The sequence below is a fragment of the Lissotriton vulgaris genome, chromosome 11 (genome assembly GCF_964263255.1).
Source record: "Lissotriton vulgaris chromosome 11, aLisVul1.2, whole genome shotgun sequence".
NCBI lineage: Eukaryota > Metazoa > Chordata > Amphibia > Caudata > Salamandridae > Lissotriton > Lissotriton vulgaris.
The window spans coordinates 830,688,902-830,703,784 of record NC_141699.1 but is presented as its reverse complement, the minus strand read 5'-3'; the positions used below and the strand labels follow the sequence as shown (position 1 = coordinate 830,703,784).

Here is a 14,883-nt window from a genome sequence, read left to right as displayed (position 1 = left end):
TAATGTATCTTCAGCTGTACATTCTAAAGATTCAACAAGACCAAAAGAATTTTCATGACTATATAGAGGCATGAGGACAAAAGACTCAGTATATCAACATCACCATTGGAGTTCCATGCCCTTATAAAGGAACTGTTTTTTGTTCCTTTTAAAAAGTGTGAAAATGGAAACTCGTGTAACATCTACATTTTTGAAATATAATGGATATATAATTCTATGGCTAATGTCATTTGCAGGCCTACAGTGGCAATATGCCAGAGGAAAACATTGCTAGTAGCTTATAATAAGTTATTTTAAGCAGTGGAGGCTTATTTTTATTTACCGATTTGCCATAACATGAAAACATATACTTAATAATAAATAAAAATGACATAAATACAATGGTCCCCCACTGATTATAATAGCGGATTGTTCAAGAGAAGAAGATAGTGAAACCACCCTTTTTCAGCATTCCAGAATACAACCCATAGAAATGAGGTTACAGCATAGGCATTAGCATTGAGGAGGGAGAAAGAGTGCATTATACCAAGTCCCTCTGAGTCTTTGCATTTGATTCACTCACTGCAACAAATATTGAGACGGTTTCTTGTTTTCATTGAGCTGGATAAGAGGGCGATTACCGGAACTTCAATGCTTTGTAGTACATTTGCAGACTTGGAACGTTTCAGCCGGAGACTCACAGCTGCTAAAAGCAGGCAAAATATCCAGGATAATTTCTCAATGGAGGATCAGGAATCTATCTATAATACCTGTTAACACCATCCCTGGACTGACCAGTAGTGATAGTATCAGTAAATCCAAAGGCCGGAGGCAAGGGACGGGGGTGCAGGGCGAGCAACCTGAGACCCCCAAAATGTAATATAAGATATTTACTAGCTGAATAAAGAGCATTTGAGTTGCCAATCTTTGTTTGGGGATTTAATTGTAAAAGGTCCCACTTACACTCAAAGTTTATATTAAGATGATAACGCTGGATTTTTCGTATGACAAAAAATTACTCCAATGCAGTTTATATTTGTGATATTACATGTCACAATATCGACCCTTGAACCTTCTTGTGTCAGGGACCCCACAAGCCTTACCGTCTGCCTGTAGAGTAGTCTTGCAGGGATGATATGAATAACCACCACCGTCTCCCACCTGCTCCCTTGTCCTACCTTAATAGTACCAGACCGGGGCTTGGGGGAAACCGGGGAAAGGAATCCTGGTAGGAATGTGCCTGAAGGTATGGTGAAACAATAATGGATCCTCCTGGGTGATTGATTGTTGTCTTCCTGCATTGTAGCCTAGGAGAATAACCAACAATCACCAGCTACGCACACATTCATTCCCATGCATTAACTAATATAGGCAGGTATACAGAAATGATAGTCACCTGAAGGAAGTGAAGATTCCAGGGTAGGCAAGATAATACCCTGCAATATTGTGTGGTTGCTCCTGGCTGCAGAGTAGGAATGTAAATGTATGAAGCTTATATAGCGCATGACTTACCCTGGGGCATCTCCGCGCTTGCTTAGGGAACCCGTCCTGGTATTCCCCTGTGAGATAACCCTGGCAGGGTATCCACAAGGTGAAAGCCAGGCATCCCACCGCGAGGGGCCGATGTGGAGATTAAGCAAGCTATTGCCCAGAGTCGCAGAGTGTGAACCCGTGAGTCGAGAAGGCACCGGAGCGAGAATTAACGAGTCCGTGGAATTATTGAGCCCAAGACCCGCCGAGGCGGGGAATTGAACCCTGGTCCAGGGCCGAACTCAAGCTCCAGGTCTGCCGCCTCTAACCCCTGAGCCACACTTTGCGCTCCATGCTTGGTACCAGGAAATAAAGGAAAGGAAGGCTTGGTGAAGCGTTCCTGCGCTCACCACGATAATAAGGGGAGGAAGCAACAAGCATCAGTGTTACCACCAGGGTAACAAGGTACAGAAAGGTGAAGCGCTCCTGCGCTCTCTGTGATAGCAAAAAAATAAGGCAATGTACGGTGTTGCGCTCCTGCGCTCACCGTAAGGAAGCAAAACGAGGCAATGTACGGTGTTGCGCTCCTGCGCTCACCATAAGGAAACAAAATGAGGCAAGGTACGGTGTTGCGCTCCAGCGCTCGCTGTGATAATCAGCAATGCAAGGTACGGTGTTGCGCTCCAGCACTCACCGTGATAACTGGTTACAAGAAAGAACGGTAACACGCTCCTGCGCTTACCGTGTGGACGGGCTCCTCCACGTCCGATGCGAAATCAGAAGCACAGGCATCAAGGAAGTTGTCTGGTTTTGTTGACGTTACCCGGAAGTGGTCAAGTGGTGACCTGCGGTACTGCGCTGCTGTATAGCGCTAGACCGCTAACCTGCCACATTCACTCTTCGCTACGTTCAAGGACATGACACTTAGGCAGGTCACTCCCCATGCCGCACCGCACCACCTGTGTGCCCTGCTCTCTAGCGGCAGCTGCTGCTGCTGAGGAGAGTTTGAGGCCTTCCTCCACACACAGGCTACCACCTGAGCCTCATCCCTGGTGGCCAGTGGTAGGCCGTGTGTTTGTCTTCTGCTGTTATTGTAGTGCTTCTGTACTATTTGTCTATTTGTCTCTTGTTCCCTGTTTATTTTCTGTGCCCCTTTGCCTCCTGTTACCTCGCGCCATCCCTGCCCCCGTTTTCGCTGTTTTTGAAGTGCTCTGTATTATTTGTCTATTTGTTCCTTCTTCCCTGTTAATTTTCTGTGCCCTTTTGCCTTCTGTTTCCTTTCGCTGTTCCTGCCCCGTTTTTCCCGCAGATGCGTCCCCTGCGGCCTGCCCCCTGCTCACCCATTCAACCGCCCCCTCCTCCCAGCTGCCTCCTCCCTCCCACCTCCTGTTCTTATGGCAGCTGCTTCGCGGATGCGTGTAGAGGGCATGCCGCTTCGGCGTGTGCCTAAGGCAAGCTCGTCTGCACCCGTCAGTGACTGGACCGTGCCCCACAAACGCCACAACAACCGCCTCCGTTATGATGCCAGCAACCTCCAAGCACTTAAAACTGGACGACAACACACCTGCTTTCTGACCACCCCAAAGCGCCCCCAGGACCCTTCTCCTGCCGGAACTGCACCTTCACCAGCATCCGATCCGCAAACTCACCCACCCTGAAAGAACATAACCACCTCTGATGCATTCTTCTCAACACCCGCAAACACGCCATCAAACTCTGGGACCTACTCGACTCAACCTTCCCAGATGTCGCCTTCCTGATGGAGACCTGGCTGAACCGCTCCTCGGCACCCGACTTTCCCGGACGGCTACAAGATCACCCGCAGGGACCGCACCGACGGAGTAAGAGGAGGAATCGCCATCGTCCACATGAATACTCTCAGAATCTCGACCAACACAGACGACACCCTCAGCACTGCTGAGCACATGCACTTCCACATCCACACTGACCCCAACACCACCCTCAGAGGAACCCTCGTCTATGGACCCCTCGGACCCCGACCATAGTTCAGCGACCCCATCACCGACTTAGTCAGTACACATGCCCTTGCCTCCTCAACCTACATCCTTCTCGGGTACCTGAACTTCCACCTCGAGAAAAACAACGACTGCAACTCCACCACCCTGATTGACAACCTCGCCAACCTCGGACTCAGACAACTCGTCACTACACCCACCCACTCTGCCGGCCCCACGCTTGACAACCTCGGACTCAGACAACTCGTCACTACACCCACCCACTCTGCCGGCCACACGCTTGACCCCATCTTCTCTGAAGGAGACGTGGGAGCTTGCAAACACACCACCAAACTCCACTGGACCAACCATCGCTGCATCCACTTCATCCTTCAGAAACCCACCACTCACCACCACACCCAACAAATCTCCCGCCGCTGCTGGAGCAAAGTCACCGAAAACCAGCTAACAGCCACCCTCGACCGGAACCCACCTGCCGACCCCACCGACCCGGACTCTTCCGCCCGCTACCTCAGACAATGGATAGACGACTGCACCAACACCCTCTCCCCGATCAAGAAACCCTCCAACAGACACACCAACAAAAAATCCACCTAGTTCACTGAAGACCTCCAGGCCTCCAAGCAAACCTGTCGAAAGCTAAAGAAGAAATGGCACCATGAACAGACATCGGGTAGCTACGCAGCCCCCAAGAACGCCACCCGCAGACACAATCACCTCATCAGATCCGCCAAAAGGGCCTCCTTCAAAGACTGCCTAGACAACAACTCACACAACAGCAAAGAGCTCTTCAAAATCGTGAAGGAACTCTCCAACTCCAGCTCCAACACCAACGACATCCCACCTTCGCAAGACCCGTGCGACTCCCTTGCCACCTTCTTCCGTTGCAAGCTTCAACGCCACGACCGTCCCGACAACCACGGAGACCTCTGTCCCCACGGCTAACATCCGCACCAACCCCCTGCTCTCCAGGACCAACATAACCGATGACGACACTATCAAAATCATGAACACCAACCACTCAGGATCTCCGTCTGACCCATGCCCACACCACATCTTCAACAAAGCCAGCACCACCATTGCACCCTATCTCCAGAAAGCTATCAACATCTCCCTCGAGACAGCAACCTTCCCGGAGAGCTGGAAGCATGCTGAGATCAGCGCCTTACTCAAAAAAACCAAGGCTGACCCCAAGGACCTCAAGAACTTCCGGCACATCTCCCTGCTCCCGTTCCTGGCAAAGGTCATCGAGAAGACATTCAACAGACAACTGACCCGCTACCTCAAGGAGAACTGCATCCTAGACCCATCCCAGGCCAGGTTCCGCAGCAACCACAGCACCGAAAATGGCCTCATCGCCGCCACCGATGACATCAGGGCCCTGCTGGACTACGGGGAAACCGCAGCCCTCATCCCCCTGGACCTGTCAGCCGCCTTCGACACTGTGTGCCACCGCACCCTACGCACACGCCTCCATGATGCTGGGATCCAAGACAAGGCTCTAGACCGGACCACATCTTTCCTCTCCTGCAGAACCCAGAGCGTCACCCTCCCCCCTTTCCTTTCCGAAGCCACCGAGATCATCTGCAGCGTACCCCAGGGCTCAGCCCGACATAGTTCAACATCTACATGGCACCGCTCGCCCTTGTTGCCCGACTGCACGACCTTAACATCATCTCCTACGCCAACACCCAGCTGATCCTCTCCCTCACCAAGGACCCACTCACCGCCAAAACCAACCTCCATGAAGGAATGAAAGCTGTCGCCAAGTGGATGAAGAACAGCTGACTGAAGCCAAACTGGGACAAGACGGAAGTCCTCATCTTCGGCTCCACCCCCTTGGCCCGGGATGACTCCTGGTGGCCGACCACACTGGGAACACCCACCGACCATGCACGCAACCTAGGGTTCATCCTCGACCCTACTCTCTCCATGACAAAGCTGGTCAACAGCGTCTCATCCTCCTGCTTCAACACCCTCTGCATGCTCCACAAGATCACCAGGTGGATCCCCACCGAAACGGTCTCCCAGGCCCTCATCAGCAGCAGGCTGGACTTCGGAGACGCCCTCTACGCTGACCCTGGGCAAAGTATACATTACAGTATGCAAATTGCACGTAGCACAATGCAAACATGCGTAGCGGTCATTTTTTTGCTTGCTTGCGGTCCTCAACGTCAAGTTGGTGACCGCGAGCGAGCAAAATGACATCCCGGCGAGACTGTTTCCTTGTTCGCGATCAGCCTTATCAAGTTACCTATCGCGAGCGTGGAAAAAAAACCTCCCGGCGAGATTCTCAACGCGGGGAGGTCATGTTTCTCATTGCGAGTGGTCGCGTATGCTCGCGATGAGAAACTATCAGTCCGCATTGAGAAAGATGCCGCTCGAGTATAAATCTACTCGAGTGGCAGAAAATGACCGCTTGCACTGTGCAAGATGCGGTTTGCACTGATTGCACAGTGCTGGATGCTTGCCCGCACTGTGCAATCAGTGAGAACATCATTTTACACAGTGCACTACGCAGTTACTGTAGTGCAAAGTGCACTATGCGTAGCTACATATAGCGCTACTACGCAAACTATGCCCAGGGTTACTCTACGCAGGAGCCTCGGCCTAACTCCTGAAACGACTTCAACGCATCCAAAACGCCTCCGCACGCCTTATCCTAGACAGCCCTCACGGCAGCCACATCACACCCCACCTGAAAGACCCGCAGTGGCTCCCAATCAACAAGAGGATCACTTTCAAGCTCCTCACCCACTCACACAGGCACTCCACAACTCCGAGCCAGCATACATCAACAGACGACTCAGCTTCTACACCCCCAACCACCAGCTCCGCTCCACCGACCTCGTCCTCACCACAGTCCCCCGCATCGGAAAAGCGACCTCGGTGGCAGATCCTTCTCCCACCTCACCACCAAGACCTGGAACACCCTATCCATCATCCAACGGCAGACCCAGGACCAGCTTACCTTCAGAAGACACCTCAAGACCTGGCTATTCACACAGTAGCAGCATCTCCCCCTCCCCCCAGCGCCTTGAGACCCTCACGGGTAAGTAGTGCGCTTTACAAATGTTCTGATTGATATATTGAATGTCAAGGGTTCCCTTAACAAAAATTCTGCATTCGCCCTTCATGCATGGAAAAAGGTATTCCCTGAATTTAGTTGATAGTTCAAAACATTTGTTTTATCATCAAAACACACATAAAAAACCTTACAATTCCTCTACGAGCAGTCAACAAATAGAACAAATAAAAATCTGAAAGCATACAATAAAATTAATTCATGAGTTAAAAACAAGGGTAAAAAAATTGAAACCGCATGATCCCATTAAATAATTGCCACTATACAATCAAATGTCCTAACAATATAAAACCTGCAAGCAACAACCACCAACTCAGGCAATTCACATCGGCTGAATATGTTCAAGCCTTATTTTATCTAACATGTTGCCTCTGATTAACCACGCTGTGTGGAGAAATGTTGCAACAGTCACAACCACAATCGAGGTAGTTTCACTAAGGTGTACCTATATGCTTCTCTTCTCGTAGGTAGGCTCAAAAGCTTTCACATTCGGACAAGCCATGTCGATCTAGGGTTTGCGTAAAGTGGGCAAAAGGACAAGAGATGCTCCTCACTTTCATGTACATTTTTACAACAAAAACAATATTCGAAGCTCTGGTTACTTTTTCTTCAACCAGCAGTAAAAACTGCTACAGGCAGCGATCCGTACCTAAATTGAAGGTACAAAATTCGAGCACAAACAGGGTGAACAAAATTCGGAAATTCCTTGGCCTTGCACACTGATTTTATTACGAGGAAAGCACTTGTTAGAGTCCCTTGTGAGGCTGCGGATCTGTGGTCCGTGTGCCTAGAGGCCTTATCTTCTGTCTTCTTTTTAACTAGGGTCCTGTCCCCTCTCTTGATTAATTGTGGCTCACTTCAGATTTTGCCCAGGCAAATTCATTCCAATCCTTCTTGAGTGCCTTTAACCATTTGATTTTCCCCCCACCATTGGCCGCAATAATATCCTGCACACCCTCTATTAAAAGGGACAATTCTACAGTGCTCTAGATTCAAATCCAATATAATAGGGGTCTCAATGCTACCAATGAGGAGATCTCAGAAGTATGGTGAGCATAGGGAAGGACACAACTCTTGTTCCACTTCATATGTATCTGGAGATGACTAATACAATTATTGTCTGCTACACTCAGGTGAGTGATGTTATAGAATCCCCACAATTCTGCCACATAGAGGGCCACACCCCCCATGCTTGGGCCTTATAAAGGCCCCCTGCTGGATGTACGGGGTACCATTGGACCCTTTTGGCGAACTTGAGTGTAGCTGCTGTCCGTTGCTTTACAGTTAAGGTACTCTTTAGGATTTGTGGGTCCCAGGATCCAGACTCATCTCACCTGATACCAGTTACTCAAACTCCTGGACTCTTTTGAGTTACTCCACCCCCACCTTAATGGCTCCATTCGGCTTTCCCTTCTTAGTATGTGTCATATATTTGGTCTTGGAGGTATTTATTTCAAGACCAAAATATCTGCAAAACTGGTTAAAGCTGTCAATCAGCCTTCGCAGACCCCTCTTGGTTATGGAAAACAACAATGTGTTGTCCGCAAAGAGAAGGGCCAGTATTATTTCTCCTTCCACAGAAGGGAAATCATTCACACAGTTGGTAAAGGATGCAATGCAGTTATTAACATAAAGGAGGAAAAGGGTGGGTACAAGTACACAGTCCTGCCTAAAACTCTTCGTTGACTGAAAATGCCTCTAATAACTCTCCTTTTGCTTCGCACCTTACTTTGGCGAAGCTCCCCTTGTGCAGTAGCCTAATCAGATTTAAGAGTTTGGGTGGAGTTCTGATCCCCAGTAGCACCTCCCACAATTTCCCTTTGAGGACCACGTCAAATGCGGCACGCAAATCTAAAAATGCCATATAGAGGTGACCCCCAGCCATGTCGACCGCCTTCCACCTAACCAAGAAGAACCGGAAGACCTGGTCAACTGCGCTGACCCTATGCCTAAATCCGGCTAGGAACTCCGTTAGATTCTGCTTTTCTTCACACCCGCCCAGTAAAGGACCTGCTTACAGAAGATATTTTGGAGGTTATCCAATAAGCTGGTTAGGAGGTAGTTAGAAGGCACACCAGGATCGCCCTTCTTGAAAATAGAGATGATCTCAGCCCATTTCCAAGAAGGGGGACTTGCTCCTTCTGCCGCAATGGCATTGTGACAGCACATTGATGTAGACTACGCAGACCCCGCAATTAGATTTAAAAACGTTAGCCAGGATTTTATCAAGCCCCAGAGCTTTCTCGAGTTGAGCAATGCAACTGCATGCTCAGTTTCCTAGAGGGAAAAACGTATCAAAGGATGGAGGTGGCTCTTTGCACCAGGTGCATTCTCAGACGTATGTGGTCCCTGATGGGCAAAGTTAGGGGCATGGAGACTCCTGAAGTGCGCTACCCATTTACAGGGAAAAATGGACGATTCAATAAGGTTTCCATCCCTACCCTCACTTCTACTGACTAATGACTAGAATTTCTTCTGGTTGGTGTTAACAGCAGAGTCTAGCAAGTCAGCCCACACATCTTCCTCCCATGCCACTTTTGCTGCTTTTAAACTTGCCAGATAATTTGCCCTGTAGACCCTTATGGATTGAATATCCCACTTTTATATTGCTTGCAAGAGGTGTGCTTTTGCCACTTCACACTGGTCATTATACCATCCCTTTGGGCACTTTGGACTGGTTAGGACACTCCTCAGCTTCGAGAATGCCATGTGGTGCTCTGCAAGGCTCACCTAATTTAGCACATATATTCTTCATTTGAGTAGCCAGTAGCTAGGATTAAATAAGGAGCATAAGGTCCTCCGGAGAGGAGGCTTCTGATTCCCACCTCAGGTTTCACCTATTGTTTGCAGCTACACCACGTTCTGCAAGCGTATGACATCGGGGGGTCATGGGAAATCTCAACTTTAGTGACAGACTATTATGGTGGTTTTCCTCTCTCTCAATTACCACCATACTATTATGGTGGTTTTCCTCTCTCTCAATTACCACCATATCTGCCATCTCGCTCCACAGTCAAATGTCCAAAAGAATAGGATCAATTCTGCTGCAACAAGAGCCTCACCTAAAAGTCAGTGCAAGCAACTTATCCAACGGGAAATGCCCATTGCAGGCCCAAATACCATAGGTGATTGTGAGATCACAACCTGGATGGCCGCTCTCGGCTTGAACTGATTTCTGGAGGGGACTATGTCTGGGATACCCCACATCAGATTCTCATCTCACTAGGTCACTCACCAGACTACTCTGCTCAAAAGTGAGGTCCCCTGCTATGAGCATGTAGTGGGTACTAACATGTTTCTCCACAATTCTGGCTAGAAGTTGGAGCGTTCTGAAATCCTGCCAATGGCTCTGACTGAGTCTATTAAGCAACTTGCAGGGCATTGGGTGCTAGACATCACTCCTGGGAGATTATAGCCTTTGTAGTCACATCTGTTTACTTGAGATAATGCCCAGGTTACCTGGAAGAAGCATATATCATGGGTGTCAACAAAACTGCCCAAATAAGTATCTCCCAATTTACTTCTTATTTCTGCCATATTCCAGCTTAAAAAGCGTCTACGGAGGAAAATGTGTTGGGTTATGCAGTGAGGCTCCAAGCCACTCCCCCGGTGGGATGTTAAGGTTCCTGGGACTGCAGTTTGGGGATCTAGTCTGGGGCTGGTCAATAAGTCTGTGGGTCTTGAGTCCCTCAGCTGTGTATCAATACCAAACTCTGGAAGCCCAGAAATTCCCTTCTCATCACTGTCACTTCCCAAAGAATGAGACACCACCTTTATTCTAATCTCATCACTGACAGATCCCTTCTGAGCTGAGGTGAGTCAATCCACCGCGATTAAAGAAGAGATGGATTTAGATTGAGCAATATTTCCCTAATGGCCAGCCCCTACTCTTTGCACCCTGTTTTGTTGGAAATTCTCTGTTAACTGCTGAATTGGTCCTCTCATGCCCCTCAAGTGCAGGGATGAAGAGAGATGCTGGAATCTAGCTGGTTCAGATCTGGAGGGTGAGTAAGTAAGCAGTACACAAAGGCAGGATCCATGAAATTTACAACACAATCAACCCTATATGATTTAGGTAGAGCCCCCACCCATGTAACTCCCCTCAACATCAATATACACCAGGCATCTTGATATGAAAAGCCATCATGGGTGCCCAGCCACGGTAATGTTTTGTTCCTTTATTGAACAAAGGATTCCTCTGCTTCCTTGGTTAGGCAGGGCACATTAGGCAAAATGACATGTGGGCAAGCATCCAGAGGGAGGTTCAAGGAATGTGGCACATGCCCCTGCACTGGCTCCCTGACCGAACATGATACTTCTAGCGCCCCCTCCCACCTCCCTCTACAACACCCATGCCTTGCTCCACTCAAGGCTGGTCAGCCTCTCCTTGCTCGGTGGACAGATGGTTGGTGTTCATAAAAGAAGGTTTCACAATGGTGGATAACTTAGTATAATCAGCCTTCTTAGTGGGTGGGATTTTAGATAAATCAGATGTAACCTGGTTAGCACTCGTTGCATCCCTCTTGCTCCTCATCGCAGTCTCAAGCATCCCCAAGGGCTGGTAGATGGGCTCATGGTTTTCTTCTATTAATACAATCAGCTTATCACACCAGTCTTGAGATCCTTCGAGCATCCTGGGTGGGGATTCACCCTTCAGCGCTCCTGTCTTCCCTTTGGCCACAGAACAAATAGTTTTAGATTTGAGAGTTGGAGTCGCACTTTTCCTCTTGTTCCCTGGGCCTTTAGGCATCCCTGGCCCAGTGGGGACCTCGGTGTGATCACGGAGTTCTCCAAACCATTCTTCTGTCTGGTCAGTTGGGGGCATGCCTCAACTCTCAAAGTAGAGCGGAGTGCTTCATCTCCCAAGGAGCACCCTGACTCTGAGCTTGTCAGAATCCTGGCCTTATGAGGTGCAGGCCCTATGTGGGAAGGAGTTAGTGAAAGTCGCTGTTCCACCAACTCAATTTCTTTATCAACTAGGCCCATTGCTCTCTTAATGAACCCATCCAGAGTGTTACCCAGTAACATTTTAGCCCCCGACTCTGCTACTTTCTACTTAACCATATCGGCCCCAGCAACTTAGAATATCAAAGAATAAAAGAGAGAATCCAGAGAGCACTTCCCAGTGGCAGAACCTTTGTATTGGGCTGGTCAGCAGACAACAAGAGACGCTTCCAGGTAGTTGAAAATGGAAGAGAGGTGGCCCTGCCCTTCCCCTTCTTGCAATGACGGGTGCATGACAGGCCTGCCCTTGGCACGGGCCCAGCCCTGGTCCGTACCACGTCGCCGGGCTTTCAAAAGCGCTTCATAGGCCTCGGGGCAGCAACAGGCAGCAGGTATGACAAGGGGCCACCTCTAGCCTCACAGGAACCTAGGAGTCAACATTCCTTCACGGATTCCTCTCCCGCGCTGCAGGGCTTTCAAATGCGATTTATAGCACTCAGGGCAGCAACAGGTAGCAGGTGTGACAACTTAAGGGGCCGCCTCTAGCCCCACTAGAACCTGGGACTTGAAGTCCCTCCACGGATTTCTCTCCCAGTACAGTTATATACACACAATCTAGGTCACTAAAAGGATAACATCTGGGGGGACAGCAGAGCACCTATTTGTCTTATCAGGTAATTTATAGCATGTATCCTCTTTTTCAAGGCCTAATTTATGCAGGTGGTTGTAGATGGTGTGCTCTTAGATGCATTTTTGAGGCCTATGAGTTATTTTTCAATAACTGGGAGGAAGACGGGGAAGGGTAGATAGGAGACAGTAACAGGGAGAAAAGGCAGGCAGAAAAGGCAGGCATGATAAAGAACCTACTAAATATAAAGAGGTATGAAATGTAAGCTGGTGGAAGAAAGAGCTATGAAGTGAAATCTAGGCAGCTTTGGAATTCAGCAGTCTCAGTTTAGTGTTGGCTCCTAAGCAAATTCTTTGGACCCTGGCACTAAATGTTTTTAAACTAATCATTTCTCTTAACAATATGGAGGTGAGTCATCTTACTTGATCCAAATCCATTCTGAGGACAATTGGGAAACAAACTGCAGTCTAGAGTTGACTGAGGCACAAGAAACACTTCCACAAATCACAAACTACACTCCCTCATCAATAGTCTCCTCTAATTAAAAAGCATTTGCTGAGGGTGTCAATAAAAATGTTTCTGACACTGAGGGACAAAATTCAGTTAATACGGGATTCAAAATGTGACTGCTTCAGCTTCAGCATCTTTGTTTGGTTTCTGACAGGTGCCTGGTGGAGAAGGGTGATGTAGCATTTGCTAAGCATACCACCGTTTTTGAAAATACTCAAGGTATGTAATGGCAGCAGTTGCTGGAGCAATCTCCAAAGAATGAAGTATGTGTGTTCTCACACAAACGCACAGCCGCGATATTCTGCGTGTCACCGTTGACCTTGCAGTTTTAAATGTTTTGTTTTTACTTTACAGGTAGGAACCCGGCTGCTTGGGCAAAAAGCTTAAAACCTTCTGATTTTGAGTTACTCTGTCGGGATGGCACTCGGGCTGCAGTTAGCAACTACCGACGGTGTAACCTGGCTGAAGTGCCCGCCCATGCTGTGGTGTCCCTCCCTGAAAAGAGAGACCTGATTGCCCGAATTCTGAATGCCCAGCAGGTCTGTATACTGCAAGATGATTTCCAAGTGATAATGCGTTTAATACACTAGAGTACATTAGTATTGGTGACAGCTTTAAATCACTGTGAAACACAATGTGATCGAACAAGGCCTTTACTCTGTGAGCTAAACAATTTCAAAGGTATGCAAAGACATTGGAGAGTGCCCAGTAGTTAATTTGAACTTTCACAGCTATTGCCCCCAAATTCCTATTTGATTCACAAATACTGTGAAAAATATTTGTTGATCGTATTTTCAGTGTCTGAACAAATGTAGATCGAATTAACTACCTAAGAAAGTAGTGACTTTCACATGGTATTACTACACATTTTGCACAGTAATGTGTTATTGAATAGCAAATGATATGTATAAGTGAATATTAAAGTAAACCGAAAATACCCCTATCACTGAATGACTGATCAGGATATCAACTCTCATAAGGTAACATATAGAGACCATAAAAAACATAACTAAATGAATAACTTAAATACATTTGATATTGGAAAGTTAACAATTTTGAATACTAGTGGCACATTTCATTGTGCACTCAAGCCCACATAAAATTATACCTCAATATTCTTTTAACTTTTACCTGTCAAATAACATACATTTCTGTGTATCCAACTGATCAGCCTCAAAATAACTCCTCTCAATACATCATTGCCCTTTTTATCATTTAACTAGCAGCCCGCCCCGGCGTTGCCCGGGGCAGAAGGGGGCTGGGGGCAGCATTTTAGGCTTCTGTGCACTCCCGCCCGGGCCCCCGCCCGCCCCGACATTGCCCAGACCGCCTCCCGCTTTTAGGCTTCTGTGCACTCCCGACCGGGCCCCCGCCCGCCCCAACATTGCCCAGACCGCCTCCTGCTTTTAGGCTTCTGTGCACTCCCGCCCGGGCCCCGCCCGCCCCGACATTGTCCAGAACGCCTCCCGCCTCGCCTTTGCCTTACCTGAGCCGCCGCTCCTCCCCGCGCTCCAGACTTCACCGCCACTCCTCACCGCGTCACCGCTCCTTCCCGCCTGTTGTCATCACGCACGTCTAGGTCGCGGTCAGCGGTACGTCGCGGCCGGCGCTAGTTTTAGGGGACTACATTGTTTTTAAATTTACATTTTTTAATTTACGTTTTATTTTTATTTTATGTCGCTTATGTCCATCTACACACCCTGAGGATTCCAACAATGTATTGGGTGTGTGGATTGGCGCTGTGTTTTCCGCGTTTACCTTGCCAAAAGGTTTCTGTTCTCTCTTTATAATAGTAGTATAGATAATTTTTAAATTTCATTCTATATAAGTTCATCTTTTATTTACATTTTTGTTAATAACACCCTAACCTAATTATTAAATTTAACTAAATACAAAATGTAAATCTAGAATTCTACATTGAGATGTTTTTTCTGGTTTAATAGCATAGTCACTAAGCGTTTGTTTTTTGTATTACTCAAGATTGTACCTGATAAAAAAGAATTGTATACAAATTCTCATGTAAACAATTACTTTTACCTTATGATTTCCAATTCAGCCTATTTATATTTCTAAATGTGACATGACAGTTACTGCTTCCTCTATTCTGACAAAATTTAAGCAATGCTCAATAGGTATCCTCCATGCTATTCTTCATAATAATAAAACAATGTTGTAAGATCAGCTTCTTCAAGGAAACTGGAGGCCGTAGAAAAGTTGAGGGGTTTATTAGGTTAGAAATCATGAAGAACCCATCCAGCACCGGAGGCAGGCAACTGTCAACTGACAGCTCC

General features: G+C 47.8%; 1 protein-coding gene across 1 annotated transcript in view; it reads left to right on the top strand.

Annotated features, from left to right (window-relative positions):
* The window catches only part of LOC147683548 (serotransferrin-A-like), a 282,375-nt gene that overhangs the window by 245,590 nt on the left and 21,902 nt on the right, over positions 1-14,883 (top strand). Inside the window, exons 14-15 of the mRNA XM_086943940.1 lie at positions 12,747-12,811; positions 12,947-13,131. Of these exons, the coding sequence (XP_086800066.1) occupies positions 12,747-12,811; positions 12,947-13,131 (250 nt within the window). The remainder of the gene's footprint in view (positions 1-12,746; positions 12,812-12,946; positions 13,132-14,883) is intronic.